Source organism: Watersipora subatra, chromosome 7, assembly GCF_963576615.1.
Source record: "Watersipora subatra chromosome 7, tzWatSuba1.1, whole genome shotgun sequence".
NCBI classification, from domain to species: Eukaryota; Metazoa; Bryozoa; class Gymnolaemata; order Cheilostomatida; family Watersiporidae; genus Watersipora; species Watersipora subatra.
In genome coordinates, this window is record NC_088714.1 from 112,194 (window position 1) to 134,877 (window position 22,684).

Below are 22,684 nucleotides of genomic sequence, written 5' to 3' on the forward strand. Positions count from 1 at the left end.
GGCTTTGTGAAAACAATGTTTTAATCTAAAAGTTTCCAAGATCAGGCTAAGGTAGTAGAGATGATTTGTTAGAGTTCTGGCTGTTATAGCCTGCTGTGATTAATAAAGTTGCTGTGAGAGTTTGGGGTATTTGTAGTCACTGACAGCATTTTATGGCTCAGTCTGACACCAGAGGCTTTATTAGCAAACTCATGTAACCTCGTAACAAACGCATAACACTCTTTTTACCAGCACATGGTAAGCACATAAGATTCCTTTCGCTGGTGCACAGTAAGTACACAACATTCTATTTACCCGTGCATGATATGATAAGTACATGAATAACTCACAGTAAAAATATTGAATGACACGAGATGAATAATAATAGAGTTAATAATAGTAGGGAGATAGTGAGTCTGCTGTCATATGTCGTCAGCAGGTATACACGCTTAGCTGATTAGTAGAGGAAACAGCGGCATGATGTTGGTACTTTTCAGTCTATCTGTGGATTATTCTGGAACAAGTACTCAGCCTGTGGAATAGAAAAGGCAGAAACTGTTGATACCAGAGTCTTTGAGTATGGGTAGAATATTTACAGCAAGGGAAGATAATTACAGACAATGATGCGCTCAAAAAAATAGTCTTGCGCAAACTTTTCAAGGAGAATTGTTAGTGAGAACTTACAAGAAAGTCGACCGAGTCTTCAGGCCTGACCTTGCAGCATTCTATAAGACCTTTGGTTAGTGTCGGCATCACGTGTTTCATCAGATAGTTTCTCAGTGGGATGGACTGTGCCTCCAGCAGCTCGTACTCCTCTTTTTTAACTTGCTCAAGGTTCTTAGCCTAAAGACATACATTGTATACCATATAATAAGGAGTTATAGTTCTTGCTCAAGGTTCTTAGTCTAAAGGCATACATTGTATACCATAGAATGAAGGGTTTTGGTACTTGCTTAAGATTCTTAGACTAAAGACATACATGTACATTGTATATCGTGTAAGAAAGGGTTATGGTACTTGCTTAGGCTCTGAGCCTAAAGACATACATTGTATACCATATAATAAGGAGTTATAGTTCTTGCTCAAGGTTCTTAGTCTAAAGGCATACATTGTATACCATAGAATGAAGGGTTTTGGTACTTGCTTAAGATTCTTAGACTAAAGACATACATTGTATATCGTGTAAAGAGGGGTTATGGCACTTGCTAAGGTTCTTAGACTAAAGATATACATTGTATACCATAGAATAAGGGGTTATGGTTCTTGCTTAGGCTCTGAGCCTAAAAATATACATTGTATACCATAGAATAAGGGGTTATAGTTCTTGCTAAGATTCTTAGACTAAAGACATACATTGTATATCGTGTAAGAAAGGGTTATGGTACTTGCTAAGGTTCTTAGTCTAAAGACATACATTGTATACCATATAAGGAGGAATTATGGTACTTGCTAAGGTTCTTAGTCTAAAGACATACATTGTATACCATATAAGGAGGGGTTATGGTACTTGCTAGGGTTCTTAGTCTAAAGACATACATTGTATACCATATAAGGAAAGGTTATGGTACTTGTTAAGGTTCTTAGTCTAAAGACATACACTTCATACCGTATAAACAGTAGCTATTATAAGAAGTTGGTAGAAGTTGATCTGGCATACAGAAGTTGCATGTTGGATGGATGTGAACTGTTATGACCCACTTTATTTAAAAGACATTTCAAGTCCTTGAGTGTGATTCAAGTCATTCAAGTCATGCGCATAAATAAATCTTCTTAAACAGACCTTTCTGTAGGATTAAATACCAACAGTCTGGCAAAAAGTTCTTCTCGAGATGCTAGTTTATGAGGTAAGCGGAGAGTAGGCATCTTCAAAAGCGATGTCACCATTTTACTAACTGACAAAAAAGGGCTGCAATACTTCTTAACAACATTACTTGAGTCAAACCAGGCCATCTTTACTAGTTCAATAAATTACCTGCTTTCCATCCAATGACACCAACGGACAAAATATCCTATTATACTGCTCTCAATAACTCACCCATTCTTCCTGTCTAGCCCTCCTTTGCATCGCTTCTTCCATCTCAGCTCGTTCCCTTTCCGCTTTTTCTTCTGCCTCTTTCTTCAGCCTAGCTTCCTCCTAAAGACAAGACCTAATTTAGTGAGGGAACACTCCTGCTCCGACCCTTAGCAATAACAATGACAGAGAGTTCAGAGACTTACAGCTGCCCTCCTCATCTCCTCTCTCTCCTCGTCAGTTGGCCCGTAGTTTCGTGGCTCTCCTATGATTTTCTTTATCTTAGCGACTGTGTCAGCATTGTTCTTAGAAGTGTCCTTACTCACATCTATGGAATATATACATAGAGTTATTACTCACATCTATGGAATATATACATAGAGTTCTTGCGCACATCTATGGAGTATATACACCGAGTTTTTACGCACATCTATGTAATATATACATAGAGTAACCAGAGCCAAGATTTAGAGGTCTGACAGGTTCATAAACAAATCTGGTGCAAAAGTGTCATGGCAGTCAATAAAAAACATCAAGAGAATCAAAACTGTTCTTAACTCAGCATGATAATTTCTAACAATGTTGATGAAAACACAAACAATTGATATTTACTCACCGATCTTCTCAGGAAATATCTCAAGCTCATCAAAATAGTTGATGACTGATTCATCCTCCTGGTTGAGGTCTCGGTAAGCATTGAGACGTCTGTTCAGTCCTTCCTCATCGTTGTGAGTTCCTGTCACCTAAAAGAAAAGAGAGCAAGAAAGAGAGGTCAGATGAGCTCACCAGCCACAACTGAGCTCTATTCTAAAAAAAACAGAGAGCGAGAAAGAGGGGTCAGATGAGTTCACCAGTCACAACTAAGCTCTATTCTAAAAAAAAGAGAGCGAGAAAAAGAGGTCAGATGAGTTCACCAGCCACAACTGTAAAAGAAAAGAGAGCGAGAAAGAGAGGTCAGATGAGCTCACCAGCCACAACTGTAAAAGAAAAGAGAGCAAGAAAGAGGGGTTCGGAGGTGAGGAGGTCAGATGAGTTCACCAGCCACAACTGTAAAAGAAAAGAGAGCAAGAAAGAGGGGTTCGGAGGTGAGGAGGTCAGATGAGTTCACCAGCCACAACTGTAAAAGAAAAGAGAGCGAGAAAGAGGGGTCAGAGGTGAGGAGGTCAGATGAGTTCACCAGCCACAACTGTAAAAGAAAAGAGAGCGAGAAAGAGGGGTCAGAGGTGAGGAGGTCAGATGAGTTCACCAGTCACAACTGAGCTCTATTCTAAAAGAAAAGAGAGCAAGAAAGAGGGGTCAGATGAGCTCACCAGCCACAACTGTAAAAGAAAAGAGAGCGAGAAAGAGGGGTCAGATGAGCTCACTAGCCACAACTGAGCTCTATTCTAATCATCTTGACACAGTGTTCATTTCACAAAATGCCTTTTCACACTGGTTCCTTTATGAGAAGTTTACAAAGCACTTTTTTGGTATTACGTACAAGTTATCTTACAGTAGATGTTGCCAGCAATCTACCTCTGTACTAATGTCCAGTTAGGTAGCATCCATATCTATGCGGTAATCGTGGCGCACCCCGCATCAACAACCCATAGCCTTACATTAACAAGTCCTATAGAAACACAAGGCTATAGGAGATGATACCCGCATAACTGGGTTCATCTAGGAGTGTAGCAAGTTGAAGATACAACTGTGTTAAATGACTACCATTGTTTCGGAGAGATTCATAATTCTGTTTCGCAGGAAGTCGTCTGCTGCATCCAATAAAATAATGGCTTCAGGCATGATTGTTTTATCAAATGAAGTTTTCTCATCATCTTCTTCCTCCTCCAAATCTTCATCAGCTATTATTAAATAAGAGTCAGATTTATGCTGACTGAAAATGGAAGAATATGAGTAGTTGTCTCAGTAAAAAGCGGAGCTCTACACTGTCAAAGACTGAGGTGAAGAGCAACAGTAAGAATTATTGGAAACAGCAGATTAATTTGGAAGCCAGTAAGCTCTTAAAATAACTAGTAGTGTGAGTAAACACGAGACATGGTACTCACGAGCGAAGAGTTCTTTAGCTTGCTCGTTTGTTTTAGGGAATCCATCAAGGAGGAAGCCTTGATTCTGACAGGGCATAGATTTGAGCTTATCTCGAAAAAATTTGATGATGTATGTGTCATCGATTCGGCCATTGTTGCTTTCCATCGCTTCCCTGATGTTCTCGAGCGTTTCTGCATCATCTTGAGCTAGAACAACAGATTGTTGAGAGAGGCGTCTTGTTACCTTTCTTACTACCCTCTACTCACATCTCAGATTTCAAACAGAGATACTTGAAGAAGTCGCATGTCAGATATTCTTTTCAAGAGAAAAATTAATCTCACAGAAAACCAAAATTATTATACATTGATATTAGATGGCTCTACTCTCTCAAAGCCATACAAACTTGCATGTAACTGTTTACCAACATGGACTTCCATACGCTTGCGTACTTTTGTGGGTTTTCTTGTAGATATGCATCACACAGATTAAATAAACAGACATGACAAAGGAGCATAAACGAATTAAGAAAAACTGTTCACTGGAATGTTCGATATTGGGAAACAGCGGACAGTTCATGAGATCGCTCTTTTGGAGCTAAGATTGGCAGTTCATTGCAATACACACAACGGGAGGGAATGATGAGTTGCCCACAACATTAATCACCTTATTGGACTGAATCAAAAATTTTAGATTAATAATAGTGAGTTGTCAATGAAATACCAGCAGAGGATTATGGGTAGAAACGCATGAGTGAATGATATACTTGTAAGAATATATTATATCACCTTGTTGGAAGTCAAACTCATCCTCTGTTAAAAGAACACATAGATAGATTGTAGGCATATTATAGGTACTTTAGCACGTATAGATATGCTTGTAGATACATCTACCTTATTACTACCGATTGTTCAGGAACCTGAGCTTCTCAATGACTGCCAATAGTAACTTGTTTGGAGAACAGGTGCAAAAGTTCCTAATCGTTAAGCGACAGATGAACGAGAGAGGTTTTGTCTGTACTTTTGTACCAAAGTGCTATTTACAAGAGTTACCAGCCTCTCACATCTTTTTGATTCTTTGAAATAAATTTTCAAATCAAGTTATATATAAGAAAAACACATTTAAAACAATTGTTCCTTGTTTATTGTATATTTTCTAGAAGTTTTTAACAAAACGTTTTGTTACTTGTGTTCATGATGGGATCAAGGAGGCATCTATACAGGGGCAACTCCTAATAAACCTTTCTATGGGTAAAAATATAGAATTAAAATGTGGTTTTTCCTCACCTTTTCCGTCATCATCCTCTTCATCACCCTTTTCAGCTCTAGCCGCTGATGCTTCATACCTGGACATCGCCTCATCAATCACATCCTTGATTTTTATATGGTGCAGTTTGTACTGTTTGGCAAGCTCAGCACAGATCGCTGTTTTTCCAACAGCAGGCGGACCTAGCACGCACACTCTCATTGGCTAAAATAAAGTAAATATGAAGGCATTTTTATATGCGGTAAAGAAACAAAAAAATTGAAAAATGCACGCTGAACATATCTATACATGTCTAAAGATCTTTACAAATTTAAGCCTGCCATATGTTGCCTGATGCAATCATGTTTGAAGTAATGAAATTGATGAATTAACTAAATGAAATACTTACAAGGAGCTTTCGGCTCTCTCTGAATTCCTTGACAATTTTTGGCAAGTTTTCAACAATGCCTGTCTCTGACACCCAACGAATTTTCATATTTTCTTTTACAAAAACTGAATCCATCCTTAAGTTGGAGAGGAGCATGTCAAAGTCATCTTGGTTAATTTCACTGCGAAGGAACGCCTCTTCTTTTGTTATATTTAGCACAGCCCCAGTAGCCAGGCTTGAGCTGACCCCCTGTAAAAATAGAACTACTGTTGCATTAAAAATGGGGAAGAGAGAGAAGGCAGATCAATCATCATTGTGTCTGTAAAGATATCAGTGTTGGAGGTAATGAAGGATATTTTAAGCAATTGAGATTCAGCATTCGCGTGCAATACGGTACCTTGACAATTTCTTCCAAAGTGGTCTGGGAATCATCAGTAGCGACAATATATCTTGTCTTAGGTTTCATATCTGCTATATTCTGTATGACCCTGCAATGGTATATACAAAAACACTGTTAAAACTGCAGCAATAAATACTAACTACGCTATGCAATAAAGAAAAAAGTGATTGACTCACCCGGCCAAGTCTTTGATATGAATTGTGGGTAAGACGTTTTGCCCACTGCCAAAACACAGCAGCTGTTTAGCATTATGCCATGCAGACTTGTAGAGGTAGTGAAATATGTTCTCTCCGGCGCCGTATGTGATGCCTGAGGCCACCACAAATGTTATCAACTTTGATTTGTTCTGAAAACAGACGAATAAGCATACTTAAAAAGAGTCAAAACCGTGAAGTGGGTCAAGCTACTGCGACATAAGCTAGTATCACATATCAGAGTCTTGAAGTGGGTCAAGCACTGCTACATAAGCTAGCAGCACATATCAGAGCCTTGAAGTGGGTCAAGCTACTGCTACATAAGCTAGCAGCACATATCAGAGCCTTGAAGTGGGTCAAGCTACTGCTACATAAGCTAGCAGCGCATATCAGAGCCTTGAAGCGGGTCAAGCTACTGCTACATAAGCTAGCAGCACATATCAGAGCCTTGAAGTGGGTCAAGCTACTGCTACATAAGCTAGCAGCACATATCAGGGCCTTGAAGTGGGTCAAGCTACTGCTACATAAGCTAGCATCACATATCAGAGCCTTGAAGTGGGTCAAGCTACTGCTACATAAGCTAGCATCACATATCAGAGCCTTGAAGTGGGTCAAGCTACTGCTACATAAGCTAGCAGCACATATCAGAGCCTTGAAGTGGGTCAAGCTACTGCTACATAAACTAGCAGCACATATCAGAGCCTTGAAGTGGGTCAAGCTACTGCTACATAAGCTAGCAGCACATATCTGATTACCATGCAGCCAGTCAAGGTCTGGTCTGTTCCTGGTCAGTTATGTACCCTCTAAACAGCAGACTTACCGTTTTTCCATTTTTGATAACAGTTTTTTCACAACTCAAATGCTCCTTGAAGTTTGGATGTGGCTTTCTCCTGCGATAATCATCTTCCGTGAAAGGAATCTCTGGGTCATCCTAGAGCATAAGAGGATAACATTTGAAACATGTAATTCATCGCATACTGTTGAAGGTCCAGCTACCTCAACGTAGTCTTAAAATTGACTCAAAAATTTGTTGAGAAGTGGAAAAGGTGAAATGCTTAAAGGTTGACTTGCAACAAAATTCACATTACAGTTATTTGGTATCAAAAGATTCACTATGTCTTACTCTGTTGTGTTGTAAGTGCCAAATATGTGGAAATGTGATTACAAGCTCTTAAAAGCTCAAAAACGAAAAGCGGCCGTAGATTGGAATCTCTTTATTTCGATGACGTAACCACGAAATTTGGTTATCGTCTTGTCACGTATGTTCTCACGTGAATTGAAAGGCCAATACAAAGCTCAATATAAAACTTATCGTAGTACTAGTTTATGACAAACACTTCGGGTTTTACCGAAGACCCCGTATCAAATATAGATGCTCGCTACTTTACAGTTTTGTTTCGGCATTATTCAATCGTCAAGTCGTTCTCTGATCATGTGACCCAATACTTCGCAAATAATTTTTGCAGCACTTTTCGATTATCACAGGTGACCAACAGGCTCGTCATGATTATGAGACAATGATATGTACTCCTTCAAGCTAAGGCTAAAAAGTTTAACGATTGTTTACGGTAAGTTATAAGATATCACTGCTAAAAGTGAGTAGTGACAGCATTACAATGACAATATAACAGACGCGTAAGAACAATAGACATAGTTTTATTGAATGCTTGAAGTATATTTGTGAAAATATTTCGACGAATAAGGTTGCAAGAAAGTGTAAACAGAAACCATCTCTCACCACTACATCACATTTGAGCCGTATTGGCAAGGGAATCCAAACTACGGCGGTCTCATGTGGCTGCGATTTTCTGTTTGTTTTTTAGCTTTTAAGAGCTTGTAATCACCTTTCCACACATTTTGCACCTACAACACAACAGAGTAAGACATGGTGAATCTTTTCATATCAAATAACGGTAATGTGAATTTTGTTGCAAGTCAACCTTTAAGTATATTACCCCTAACGCTATAGGTAATATACCTATATGTATATAATTTTTAACACGCTGTCAGAAATATCATGATGATACAACTCTAGCTAGCCATTCTGTCTAAACCTTTTCAAATCTGAGTGAGACTCTAACAAGCCATTCGTTGCCGCTATGCGCATCTGTAACTAGTAACTACGCAACTGTATATCTAGCTCTAGCTACAAAAAACTGCCGATTGAAGTCTAGTCAAGGTTAACCATTGTTTAGCCTATCATCACAGTCTTACTTCTCCCAATTGGTGTAGCCGGTCATCATCCACCTCATCCTGTTCAACAGTGCAGTAGACTTCATTACAATGAGAGAGTAGAGTGAGATAGGTGGAAGTAGATGGGATAGGTGGGAGTAGATGAGATAGGTGGGAGTAGATGAGATAGGTGAGAGTAGACGGGATAGGTGGAAGTGGATGAAAAAGGAGGAAGTAGATGGGATAGATGGGAGTAGATGGGATAGGTGGGAGTAGATGAGATAGGTGGGAGTAGATGGGATAGGTGGAAGTGGATGAAAAAGGAAGAAGTAGATGGGATAGATGGGAGTAGATGGGATAGGTGGGAGTAGATGAGATAGGTGGGAGTAGATGGGATAGGTGGGAGTGGATGAGATAGGTGGGAGTAGATGGGATAGGTGGGAGTAGATGGGATAGATGGGAGTAGATGGGATAGGTGAGAATAGATGAGATAGGTGGGAGTAGATGGGATAGGTGGGAGTGGATGAGATAGGTGGGAGTAGATGGGATAGGTGGGAGTGGATGAGATAGGTGGGAGTAGATGGGATAGGGGCAGTAGATGAAAAAGGTGGAAGTAGATGGGATAGGTTGGAGTAGACGGGATAGGTGGAAGTAGATGGGATAGGTGGGAGTAGACGGGATAGGTGAGAGAAGATGGGATAGATGGAAGTGGATGAAAAAGGTGGAAGTAGATGGGATAGATGGGAGTAGCTGAGATAGGTGGGAGTAGATGAGATAGGGGCAGTAGATGAAAAAGGTGGATGTAGATGAGATAGGTGAGAGTAGATGGGATAGGTGGGAGTAGATGAAAAAGGTGGAAGTAGATGGGATAGGTGGGAGTAGATGGATAGGTAGTAGATGGGATAGGTGGCAGTAGATGGGATAGGTGGAAGTGGATGAAAAAGGTGGAAGTAGATGGGATAGATGGGAGTAGATGAGATAGGTGAGAGTGCACGCAAATAAAGGAGACAATATGAACAAGTAGTGGATAGAAGCTGAAAATGGTAAGGGATATGAGCAGAGTAAGTTGGATAGAGGAATGGATACATGGTAATGATTACTATACTATCAGCGAGTCTAAGCCCCTCAACGCTAGCTAACATATAAAAGGTTAGAAATGATCATCACTCAGCACTTGTTATCTGAGCTTCGCATACAAGAGAATATTGGTAAAGTCTACATCACAGAAGTAAAAAAATCTGAGAGATTCAGAATAGTCTGTGAGAATGCGAGGAAAACTGATGAAACGTACTGGATCAAGGGGCTTGCTACGAGCCCATGTCATGACACTCGATATGAGAATAAACATCTTTTGCTTGTCGATACGCTCCATATCGGCGTGCACCTCTGAAACTGCCCAAGCAGCTTCATCAACTTGATCAGGACTTCCTGTTATGTCATATACGATCACATCGCATTCTATGAGTTGTTCAAGGAGCTTTTCCCTCGTGTCAAACTGCAATGCATACAAGTATGAACACGATGTAAGAATAAAGTACAGCTTCACATAAATGGTTACATTGATATTAACATCACGAAGGCTTGTTCGGTACCTCGAAAATCTCTTTGACAAAATCAGGTTTCTTAGCATCTGCATTTTTTAGTGTACCAACAATCTGGTAGCAGCCAGCTTTTGGACCTGTCAATGGTTGCTCTTCTGTTTCATCAGCTTCTTCCGTCTCGTCTTCAGCATCGTCCAATGATGCTCCAACTAAACAGCCAGCTAGGTACTTGAAGAAAAATAAGCATATGTTGTTAATCTAACACTTTACTGATCATTTACTCAAACAGCATGCTTACCATTGGTTTATCACTCCTAATTGAAGAGTTATGTGCACCACACAATGTGATTGTTTTATCACTCCTGATTAGAGAGCTATGTTCAGCACACAGTGTAATTGGTTTATTACTCCCCATTGGAGAGTTGTCTTGCAATGAATGATTTAGTTTTAAAGCCTTTTTAAGCTCTGCAAAAAGCAAGACTGAAAAGTTACACTTTCTGTGTGCAGAAGTAAATTTACCAACCTGCTTTTTAGAATAATTAGCACCAGATCAAGGTATCCGTGATAAATTAAATATCGCACTGGTGACAGTGGTTCTACGCTGAGTTAATTAATGCCATAGATGTCTTAAGTTACTATTCACTATTCAATGTATCTCCTAGCAGCCTCGTGAACCAATTATTCCTTTTATTTAGAGGTCATGCTTCATGAACTGCCCACCTCGCTCGCCATTGTGTTCCACAAATAGATACTCCGCCTCTACTCATTCTTGTCTTCCAAAAATACGAAACTTTTTTTAACCTACCTTTGTCACTTGATCATACAATTATGTATGTACCTACACTGCAGAAGATGCCGTAAACTCATGGATTTAATGCGGTGCGGCAATTTCATGGTATCAAATGAGGATTCATGAATCATTCCCCCCATGAAGTCAATTATATTGTATTTGTTGTAGGAGCTGTCTCAAGGCAAGAAAACTCTGAAACATGGTTTTGCCAAGTTGCATTTTTATTATCTCCGATTTATGCTAATTTTTATTAAATGCAAGATTTGCTTCTCAGTTTTAGGCTGTTTGATTGCATATGAGCTCTGAATACTAACTTTTTCCATTGAACAGACTCCTTTATTCAAAAACTTGCAGCAGTATGATATAAGCCAAGATAGCCGCATTAAATGCACAGAGACTCACCATTGGCAAGTCTCAAGCAAATAGTTCAGTCAATATTTTAGTTTTGTAGCTCCAACACAACAACTGGTTTTTTTTGTCTTAATTGTTTAGCAAATTGATGTAGGCTCCTTAAAAAATAATTTTTCAGCTTTTCAATTAGTTTGCATTCCTGGCTTTTTTAATTGTTTCCTTTATAACTCGAAGTATCACGTATTAACTGGCTGGACCGATGCTTGATATCATTCTGTAAACAGCTTCATCAGACTTTAAATAAGATAATTTCTACCTATCTCTGTGAAGGTACATCCCGTGGCTGGGTTAGCCTGAGGAGATAAAATAGTTCAATTAGAGGAAAATAGAAAAAAAACTAAATAAATCTAAAACTTCAATGCTCGATAAAACAACAAACTTTCATTGCGTTAGTGTTTGTACTATGCCTTATGTTGTTGCATTTAATAAATATTGAGAATTGCTTTGTGTGAACCGATGAATATTAACTTTCATTAAAAAATACATAAAAAACTTTAATACATCCATATATCAAAAATACTGTTCTGGCAGAGCACTGTGTCCAGAGCCATAGAGACCGGCCCCACAGTCAACATGGTCACTGGACCGAGCCTTCATGCCATCAGAGAAACCTCAGTCACCGATGAACAGACTCTGATGACTGAGTAATAAATCAATAAATTTCATTAGGCTCCGCCCTCTTTTACCTAGCAATAAAAGAGGGAAGAGCATAATGATAAATGATCGCATAATAGAAGTAGAATGTCATCATTCCAACAGAGCAAGCGCAGGATTTCTGCATGATTATTAATAGCTGCACAGACATTTGAATACATGTATTTATAATATTATATACCCTAGGACACTTATGTATTCACCTCATCTAACTTTTGCATTCTCGCGGAGTCATCATCTCGCGAAAATTTCATGTGCGAAACTAAACTATCATAACGAACGAGCGAAAACGCGAAATTAAATAGCTTTGTTCATTGATAGTCCAAGAAACAAATGGCAGCAAGCGATCAAATTGCATTATTGACCTCGCCCACACCATTTTGCCTGCGGTTCACAATTACAAACTAGTCCCAAATTGAAATTTTTTTCTTATCGGTGACGGGTGAACTGAACCTGAGGAATCTAATTTTGTTTGTTCCACTGCATTTATTTTCACATCACTATATTTTCGCACTCATCAGAGCTGCGAAATTAGGATGCAGTGAATGCTTACTCTGTATGCTACTCACGAAACTAAATACTAGCAAAATATAAGTGTCCTAGGGTATTTGTGATAAAATATATATTCTTGGGTAACTAAACACTCGATGTGTTTATTTGTTGCTTGATTGTCTTGTGAAGAATAAAGGAGTGAGCAGTCTTCTTTACACTGGTGGCAGCGGTGGGATCGAGGATCTCAACTCCATAAAACCAAGTCTAAAGACAGAAGCATCTCTGAAATCTGGCGGGCCTGTGCTGGAGACAATATCACTGTCTCCTGGCGAACACTTGCTCGAGTGGGTCTGTGGAAAGGAATGTCTCTGCGCTCGGTCGGCTGTATCGCATGTGGAATGCTGCCCCTGAGCCAGGCAAGCTTTTTCTAGTCGGCTATGGATGGCCAACACCCGTGGAGAGTGGACCTAAAAATCGACTGGCCGGCTAAGGTCCTTGAAAGGCTAGGTATGGTACCCCAGACCTAGCATGCTATCATGCCCGTCTAAACCAGGATGTGCCGCACTAGCTGCCTGGTCAAGAGGACGCTCAAGAACCAGTTGGAAAGAAACCGGCCGGTTTAACGTCGGAGGCCCGCCTTAAAGGCCAGCCTGATGTGTCTACCGTTGCTCACTCAACCAGGTCCCGCACTTCAGGAGCCAGCTCCAGGGTTGTGGGCCTCAAGACCATGCCCAGGGACCAGAAAGACTGATACTTTGTCGGAAGCCTGCCTTGAAAGCGATGGGGCTGACTCGCAGTACACATGCTGATCGGATTCCGCAGGCACTCCAGAATGCTGCCTCGGCAGTTTCAGGAGTGCCTGGCATCAGATAGACCTACTTGGTTTGGTGACAGTGGTGCCTAGCCTGTCCGAGAGCAAGCACTGAGTTGGTCCCACTCCACCAGCTACTTCCTCTCGATGTATATACATATATACATACATATATATATATATATATATATATATATATATATATATATATATATATATATATATATATACATATATTATATTAGTGATAAAATATATGTTCTCTGGTGACTAAACACTCATTGTGTTTATTTACTGCTTGACTGTTTCTCGAGAGTAAAGAAAAAGGCAGCTTCTTTTACAATCCTTAAAAATGCTAAATTTACAAAACAGGTAATATACAAAATGATCATTACCTCAAATAACCTTCCAAATGAAAATCGCTGAAGCATCACTGAGCAATACAAAGTATAGACAATATTTAGCATACCAACAGACAAAAAGTAGCTAAAGCACGAGCATACGGAATGTTATTTCTGAAAATAAAATATGACAAATTGTATTTAATTCTCTTACTATATATTTGATTATTTAATTGTGGCGTCTTGGGGTATTGAAAATTCAGCGGCAAAGCAAAGAGGCAAACATAAATTAGTAAGAAGCAATCCTGGTTAGCTTATTTCCTTCTCAAGCTACATGATGAGACCAGTCAATAATTTATTCAACTTCAAATGTCTATTACCTTTGCTACATTAAATCCTTGGTAAGAATCTACGTGATTGATAAACAGCTTTTTACTGTTAGGCAACTGTTGATCTTCTTCTTCGGACGCCATGCTTGACACTGTTTGCGTTACTATAACAGCAAAATAAGTTAAGTGGTGACACATAAAAACAGTTTCAAAAGTTTATTTAACAAAAAAAATAATAATTTATGTTTCAAAGGTGTATCCAAATTGTTATGTATATAAAACTATGAATATCGTTGCACTAATATTTAATTGTTGTAACATTGCTTTCTTTGAGGCTGTTTACTCAAATAGGTCACTCACGCGCTTATCGTTATGCCACGCGTTGTTGCTGACGTCACTTTACGCCCAATCAGCCATATTCCAATATTCGGGAAGTGATCGTGTTTTTGTTGTCTTGGCCTGCCTGACGTTGTGGTGAAACTAAGGCGAGTGGCGTGTTGCATCGAAAAGAGACAAGCTAGACATATTTATCAGAACGCTGTATAAAGTCATACGTAGATAAATATGAATCCTGAATAGTGAGTACGAGTGTTTAGTTAATTAGTTAGGAACCTAGTAGTTATTCTAGTCTCTTGGACATTTTCTCATCTTCATTTCTGCATTTCAAAAACTTTAGCAGGATCTGCAGTTGTCAAGATCAGTGAAAATTCAAAAGAAATTGTTGACTTGTCTTTCTGTAGATAATTTGCCATAATTAAAGCTAATGTGGTCTATGGTTGTGCACTTGATTTTGCTTCTAGCTAAATTACTTCTGTGCATTGGGCTCAGTTACGACCTGCAATATAAGCATGATTGCTTTAGCCTGCGGTAAAGGCAGAAATAGGTTGTTTCCTTTAATTCATTAGACTGTTCTATTCTTTTTCTAGTAAAAGTTCTCGCATTTTAATCTAGACCGATCTACGAGTATACTTTACACAGAACTCTGCTTTGTCGTTAAATATTCTTGGAAGATTCAAGTTTTCAGCACCTTCATATTGCAGTAGGAATAAAAGTTTCCTATGCCAGATCTTATATTTAATATCATGTGTCATGATACCTTCCCATTTATACTAGTTTTGTTTGATTGTTCTATACAGAACCGAAGTATTGACAATTTATATTTTAGTGACTATTTGTTTAAACTGTTACTGATTGGAGACTCTGGGGTAGGCAAATCCTGTCTTCTATTACGGTTTGCTGATGACACATACACAGAATCATATATCAGCACCATCGGTGTTGATTTTGTAAGTTTTTTTTATTATATCGAGTGGTTGTTTGTTGTTCACGTGTATTGATACTGTATCAGATTTCTATGCTTTTGTTTTACTCAATGCTTTTATTTTTAGAAAATACGAACTATAGAACTAGACGGCAAAACCATAAAACTGCAAATTGTAAGTATATGCTTTCCAGTTGTATGGTCATGACTGGTGCATGGGTGTGATCATAGTCGAGTTTGCTAATTCTTTGATTTTGATGCTTTTAAGAATAGTTCTTTGTTGCTTCCTTCAATAAAGGAAGCAACAAAAAACTATTTGTCATTCACGCCGGTTCCTTCAATGAAGGAAGCGGCGTAAACGACAAACTTTTTGTAGTCAGCTTGCAAATTGCTACCCTCCTCATTTATATATGGTCGATTTACTAGAACTATTACACAGCTACTTTGAAGTAACTGCAAAAAAATGCCTCCTCACTGTTGTAGACATCAAGATAGAAACTCTAATATGAATGCTATTATTTTATCTTGTTTGGTCTAAACTAGGACAATGAGAAAATCAATGTTGAGACATTGTTGTTCCATGCGATCTCTTCCTGCATGGAGCTGTGCCTACAAAAGATATCTTTGAAGCATAGGTTTATATTACCGTACTTTTCGGACTATAAACCCTATATAAGCCGTATCTGCTTAATTTTCCAAAAACCGATAATAAAACAATACATAAGCCGCACCACATTGTATAGGCCGCAGAACTCAGGACTTTGCTTTTTAATACGGCAGCAACTTTCCTGTTCGGAACAGGAAAAACGGAACAGTGCCTAACTGCACTGTTTCATATTAACCGACGCTTTTTAACCTAATATCTAACGGAACAGTACCGTTTGGCATTGTTTCGTTTTTTCTTTCACCGCTAGAGGCGCACTAACCGGATATTCTGGTTAATGCACCCTAGTGGTGAAAGAAAAAGCCACAGAATAGCCGCACCCTTATATAAGCCACATGGACAAATCATCAGAAAAAAGTAGCGGCTAATAGTCCGAAAAGCACGGTAATGTTTATTGATAGTATCCCAATTATTCACGAATCTGCAAAACATTCTGAGTAAATTCCAAGTTAGTTTGACACGAAAGCCTATTTGCCTTTCGGAAATCTTTTTCAATCTGTATTACTGTTATTTTGCTTCAGATTGCAGCTCATGGCATGTGTGAACCGGGGCATTCTGGTGTAATGAGAATGTACCACATGTGTTGGGTGTTCTCTTGTAGTGGGATACGGCTGGCCAGGAGAGATTTAGGACAATAACAAGCAGCTACTATCGGGGAGCATTTGGAATCATTGTTGTATACGATGTCACAGACCAGGCATGTCTCTCATTTGTTAATTTCTTAATTATTCAATTCAATGGTTATTAAGCGTTATATTGCTTACAGTAATAAGTGAAGTTGACAATTTTATTTTAGCGTTGTTATTCGTAGGGTAATTTTAGTTGTAAGCTGCGATGTGAGCGCTAGTCATTCCTTCATGCGCCAGCCCTTCCATGTGTAGGCATACATCGTGCCTGTCTCTATCAGATCAATAATTGTCCCTCTTTCATTCCGTTCATCATTTGCTGGCTTGCAGGAATCATTTAACAATGTGAGGCAGTGGCTTCAAGAGATTGACAGATATGCAAGCGAGAATGTTAACAAACTGTTAGTAGGCAACAAATGTGACCTGACAACAAAGAAGGTTGTTGACTACACGACAGCTAAGGTATGCAATGCTTGTGAATATCCATGTTTAATCCTATGCATGCCTAATATTGTTCATTGTTCATCATTTCAACCAAATATTTAAAATCTGACTGTTATATGTAGTAGACACAGTGAAACACACCTGCTGTATTTCACTGCTACCAATGCTAAAGATTAGATAATAATTAAGCTATACTTAGTATGTCATAGCTTGTGTCAGGACTAACTATGTGTTGTCAACAACTTTTTCTATCTATTCAATTACATTTAGGATGGTGAATATTCAGTCAAAGTTTGCTACTTTGACTAGTAGTACGTTGACTACTTTGACTGTTACTTTTATACTACTTACTGTAGTATAAAAGTAACAGGTTCTCAACCATTGTTTCGTAGCAAAAAGATTATTGGTTGGGATATATAGCAATTTGTAAAAGTTATATGGGTTTAGGTATATAGTCGAACCTCTACTTATGAAATTAATTTGGTCCATTTATAAGTAAAAAAAACTGTAAGAAAAAACCATTTGCACCATATAAATTCCCTAACCTTCTTCAAGTCAACCACAAAACTTGGACATAATCTGTATAAATTATAAATGCACGAAATGGTTAAAACCTGTAATAAATATGTGTTAGAATTATATTGCTACGTAATAAATAGAACAAGACAGTACACAGCAGTAAAAAAAAATAGAGAATTACATAAAAAACTAGATGAGATTAAGACGAGTCTAGACATGACTGAGCAAAAACTGCGGGGGGTCTCAAAATTAGTCACGTGTGATGTTCCAAATATAGCTGTTAAAATCTTGGAATTAAAAATCCGCATTCTGATGGATTTAAACTCACAGAGGTTGCTACCGCAAGTTGTAAAACTCAGCTGCTTTTTACTGAGCCATACATAACGTAATGATCTAAGATGTAATCATATACTGTTTAGCGTATGCACAACTAATTATTTTAGCATTGTGCCCAAGCGTTACGATGCCCCTGTTAAGAAATATTTTGCGACCCAAGTATATGCAACACGATGCTTCTTTGTCTTTTTTTCTTTAGGGCTAATTTGTTCCACCCCCACAATATCAACAATAATTTATCTCGGACTTGAAATTTGGCGATTTGTGTGCCAATTATATACGTTATTAAAAGATACACGGTGCTCGCCAGAGCGAGTTCAGCATTATCCGTTATGGTGAAAACCGATCGCAAACGGATTAATGATAAAGTTTTAGTTCACAATTTGAAGTTTACTAACATACATACTAAAGCTTCCTTGAAGTATGTTTTTAGTAAGTTAAATCCATTTAAGTTAGATTCAGCGTTTATGTTACACGTCTGTCTCGAAGGTAAGGAACTATCCACGTTGTACATTGTAATGTTATATTATCTTGCTGATCATAACCACAAAATGCACTGAAGTCATCGTAGGTTTCTATGGTTACTAAGGTTAACATTGTTTTGTTACTATTTTGATGATTTTTATCAGGAGGATTGCGTTGGATAAATACTACGGGTTTCTATACCACTCAATGTATGTCTATAGCCTTCGATATTTTCATGTACTCTATGTGCGATAGCCTACCAATTTTTTCTCCTAATTTATTTCAACCAAACACTTCTTTCAAGTTATGAAGTTTAAAAGTTACGGTTGTTTGACCTAGTTTGAAAACCTTTACAGTTGTTTTTATTTTTTCTCTTAATTTATTTCAACTACACAAAACACTTTTCTCATGATATATAGTTTCCAAGTTAGAATGGCAAATGTTGTTATATGTTAATTCATTTGCATCCGAATACTTTCCAGGCGATTAGCCCCAAATATGGAATTGAATGAGGCTAGCAATGGTTGACAGCCGATAAAAATGTAATGTACTAAAATGAATATACACTAAATAAAGTTTAAAACAGACAATTAATTCAAAATGAACACATTTATTTCGCTTTTTGTAATTCTATTTTGGTTTTGCTTTGCAAACAAATGACACAAACAGATCAAAACACGAAAGGTTTTTTCTTAACTAGAAACATATTTATTGAATCAAAGGAATACTTCTAGAAGTTTTGTGACTTGCAAATTTTTTATATAGGGAGGGCATTTGGGCAAAATCAGCATTTTTTAACATTAAATGAGATATTATGAAGCTACTATAGAAATTATTTGGCATAAAAATGTGGCATATGTTGTACACCTTTACAAAAAAAATCCAGAGCAACAAATATTTTCATCAGAATTATCTGCATTTTTGCAATGCAACTTATTTGTCCCAGTTTGCCATGACATTGGGTTATAGATGGGGATTATATAAACAAAAATCAATTATAATGCGTACTAATACCCATTTATATTTTGCTGATTATGACATACCTTACAGGTTTATACGTTATAAGGACTAATTTATGTTTAAACTGGTAGTCTAATATTATGGTTAGCAAAAAACTTTAAAGTATTAAGTTTCTATTAAATTTTGAAAATAGTTGTGTTGACAGGTCATATGTACCAAGGTAAGTTCACTGCAAAAGTCATGCATTCAGCCAATTGTTTAGTAGCTCGAAGGATGGTTGTTATAAGTAATTCATGACAGTCGTGTCACTATCAACATCTGAAACCTCTTCTGGTTGACATTTGACGAAGGTGGAAATAGTGCCTTTCATTTTTTTTAAACGAGACGGTGTAAATTAGCTTTTCCGGCTGAGTATTAACCACTATTCCAACAAAGTTGATGTTAAATATTCTTTTTCGTTTCCTTTCTATTTGTAAATGTTTTGACTCTCTCCACAATACCAATAGTTGTCAAAACATCGGTGGAATGCATTGGGTCATATCCGAATAGCCCAAAGCCAGTGTCTTGTTTCTCAAGAAATCTTGTTTCCAATAATAAAGACTTCTACATCGATAGCTTACAGTTTGTAGTATAGTTGAGTAAAACCTTATTGAGTTCTATTATACACTCATGCCAAATAATAATATTATTTGTATGATACAAATTTACTTTTACCTATAAAACCTTTTACCTTTAAACAATGTTTCAACTCACCAATTTTTAAAACTTCTCATTGAATCTTTAAAAAAATAGCTACTCAGTAATATAGTTTCGTGTCATGACTATCATTTCGAGAGCAAACAACTCCGTGTATCTACAAAAGCTATTGTGTGTTTGTCCCAATACACTCGGCTTTCCTCTCGTCTTTCATAAGTGGAGGTTCACTGTGTAGCAATGCCAATTTATGGCAGTTTGTTTTTGATAGATTCTAATGGTATTGTTTATGTTCACCTGCAGGAATACGCTGATCAACTTGGCATGCCATTTTTGGAAACATCAGCAAAAAATGCGACAAATGTAGAACAGGCCTTCATGACAATGGCAGCTGAGATTAAGAGCCGCATGGGGCCACCTACAGCTCCTGATAGCCGGCCATCAGTGCATCAGATTCACAGCGGTGCTCCAGTGCAACAGCAAAAGGGTGGCTGCTGTTAGGTGGAGTCGAGACAGATTATATAATATATTATGGTTTAATGAGACAATAACATACTCCATAGCTGCCCAATCTATTGTCTCGATAGAGGACCAGGGCTGCCCGGCGCATATTGGCTATGTTTAATTGATCACTTTATGGTATTTTGTTGCAAAATGTGCAAGACCCGTTTGTGGCACACCCGCAACAACAAAAGGAGTTCATGTCAGGAAATGTATTTATTCTAGCAGCTTGCAGGAAAGACTGTTAACAGCAATCATTCCATGTGTGTCACTTCTTCAAGGTTGGGGTGTGCATTCTCCTGTAGCACGATGTTAAGTCCAGCATGTACTCAATGTGCTTCGTTACCAGACTTCAGACTAGGGTTATATGCTGTTAATTTTTATAAGACTATTGTGTCAATTTTCTGTTGTTTTGTTTATACAATTATGGAACATTCTACATGTGGTAAATATTCATTTTGGTAATTAATTCAATAATACAATAGATTACACACAATTACAATGTCATGTTCCACCTATGATTACAAGTGTCCACATTGCACATGTATATCGAATATTCTCTCGGAGCAATATGTACAGTTACCTGAAGTTGGCTTTATGAAATGGTCTCAAATCATTGCTTATTGCCTTAGAACAAATATCACTATTTATCCTGAATGTTCACCAGATTTATGATTCACTCGTTATTCGTCACCAACGTTGCGTAGCGTGAGATTTTTTCACATCTTTGCGCGTACGAAGAAGCGAATTATTGCAAGAGAACAAATTAATTACAACATGGTTACACAACACTAGCATGAAGTAAAAATCAAGAAGCAAAAATGATCATTGGCGCGCTACGATGGAATTGTCTGTTCGCGTCGTAACATTTGCAGTTAATGAAACATGTTGACGAATTCCAACAAAGAACGAAATCTGGTTTTTATGGCGCCTTACAGTGCCTCGCGTTGCGTGTTCGCAACTCGAGTTGTGAACGCGCAACACGACTTTTCAAAAGTAAGGTGCAATATATTGGTATTACGGTAGAATAACCGTAGATCTGGTTATATTAACAATGGTATATCAATAGGCACCCGTTAGCTAATAGAAATTAAACTATTAGTCTGGTGGCCACAGGGCATTATCGTGTCAACAGGTGGCAGAAGATGGGGTCTATGGTAACTTGACACTTTTAACATGTTTCTAATTTATTCATTACTAATTTAGTTTCCTACCGGTATTTTAGTTGATAAGCTAAGAGTAATTTGCCATTAAATGGTGAGTAGTTATACAAAAATAAATTTTTTCTTACGCCGTGTGCAGTCAGTCGGACCAGCTAATCAGAGCCGTAGACCAACATTTACCTCATGTTGTAGTACGGGGGTATTAAATTACCCCGATATCAATTAGGTTTGTTGTCAGTTTCCTGTCTCATCGAGCGACCGCCGGCGTTTGGAGTAATGATCGAAAACTTTAATTTACTAATTATACCGATTTCCAAAGCTAGCTGTCATGGATTACATAATTCAATATAATCAACTACTACATTATATTAGATAAAAGGTTGTTCAACGCACTAACACGTTCAACACTGCATCTTTATGGCAAGTCCGATTCTACAAGTGAAGCCGACGCCAGATACAGGTTGTTCTCATCAAGGACATCTTATGAAAAAAAACCTTCCACCAAGAGGGTTCTCTCCGTCGGCATTTAATGAGGGTCAATTACTAAGCAGCAATACAGCAGTGGAAAATTACACCATTAATGGTGCCCCCAGATCCCACAAACCATGTCTGGAGTAAAGACGATGATGAGATTTCTAGGCAATGCTTTCCTGATGAGCAAAGAGCTATTCCTAGGCAGCTTGTCCAATGGACCAGTTGCTCATGCAAAAAAAAAGAGTTTGCAAGTCTATGCGGCTGTGTAGAGTGCAGTAATGAAATGACTGACGAGATTGAGGATGGTAATCAATTAGACGGTGATGATGAGCTTTAAGATTATAATTATGTAATAGTTTTATTAAATACTTTGCAATATGCTTTCTTGAAACAATTAACAGTTTTTGATGTATCATGATAAACAGACTATGTACTTTGGTAAACATGCTATATAATAATCATACTAGTCTTCATAAGTCTTCATAGTCTTCATACTAGTCATCATAAGTACTAAGATACCCATATTAAGACATGATATTAATTAATCATCCAGAAAGTTGGTTGTCATCGAACATACCGCACCACACATTCCATCATACTGGTTACATTCAACATTTCAACCATACATGGTTTCAAAATACTGCATGGTTTTAACGTGCTACCAGTACAATAAATCTAAAGCTAAACCAGAAATTTCGCATATTGATGTCAGTTAAATAAAAAAGAAATAATTTTAATAATAATAATTTCATTTAAAAGATTAAGTTTACATTAGATTTGTTAGTTAGTCTGCGTCAC

At 37.9% G+C, this 22,684-nt stretch overlaps 2 protein-coding genes across 2 annotated transcripts; one reads left to right on the forward strand and one right to left on the reverse strand.

Moving 5' to 3' along the window:
- Positions 1 to 163: 163 nt before the first annotated feature.
- Positions 164 to 13,924, reverse strand: LOC137399290 (adenylate kinase 7-like). Its single transcript, XM_068085332.1, has 15 exons — positions 13,832 to 13,924; positions 10,004 to 10,180; positions 9,703 to 9,906; positions 7,060 to 7,170; positions 6,222 to 6,391; positions 6,043 to 6,133; positions 5,667 to 5,894; positions 5,299 to 5,482; positions 4,036 to 4,221; positions 3,695 to 3,831; positions 2,607 to 2,733; positions 2,197 to 2,318; positions 2,015 to 2,113; positions 664 to 822; positions 164 to 511 (listed from the first exon to the last, which is right to left on the reverse strand). Exons 1-15 carry the CDS (start codon positions 13,922 to 13,924, stop codon positions 473 to 475), a joined length of 2,127 nt encoding a protein of 708 aa, XP_067941433.1. The 3' UTR covers positions 164 to 472.
- Positions 13,925 to 14,168: 244 nt separating this feature from the next.
- LOC137400327 (ras-related protein Rab-1A) lies at positions 14,169 to 20,751 on the forward strand. Its single transcript, XM_068086657.1, has 6 exons — positions 14,169 to 14,358; positions 14,946 to 15,066; positions 15,169 to 15,216; positions 16,307 to 16,402; positions 16,662 to 16,793; positions 20,052 to 20,751. The coding sequence occupies exons 1-6, from the start codon at positions 14,345 to 14,347 to the stop codon at positions 20,247 to 20,249; spliced, it is 609 nt and encodes a 202-aa protein (XP_067942758.1). The 5' UTR covers positions 14,169 to 14,344; the 3' UTR covers positions 20,250 to 20,751.
- The last annotated feature ends 1,933 nt before the right edge of the window (positions 20,752 to 22,684 follow it).

Excerpts from the sequence above, each read along its gene's own strand:
- LOC137399290 (XM_068085332.1), bottom strand. The coding sequence starts at position 13,924 with ATGGCGTCCGAAGAAGAAGATCAACAGTTGCCTAACAGTAAAAAGCTG. Across the intron at positions 5,895-6,042 it reads CTTTGGAAGAAATTGTCAAG|GGGGTCAGCTCAAGCCTGGC; the intron begins GTACCGTATTGC and ends CTATTTTTACAG. Across the intron at positions 2,734-3,694 it reads TGAATCTCTCCGAAACAATG|GTGACAGGAACTCACAACGA; the intron begins GTAGTCATTTAA and ends CTTTTCTTTTAG.
- LOC137400327 (XM_068086657.1), top strand. Across the intron at positions 15,067-15,168 it reads GCACCATCGGTGTTGATTTT|AAAATACGAACTATAGAACT; the intron begins GTAAGTTTTTTT and ends TTTTATTTTTAG. Across the intron at positions 15,217-16,306 it reads AAACCATAAAACTGCAAATT|TGGGATACGGCTGGCCAGGA; the intron begins GTAAGTATATGC and ends GTTCTCTTGTAG.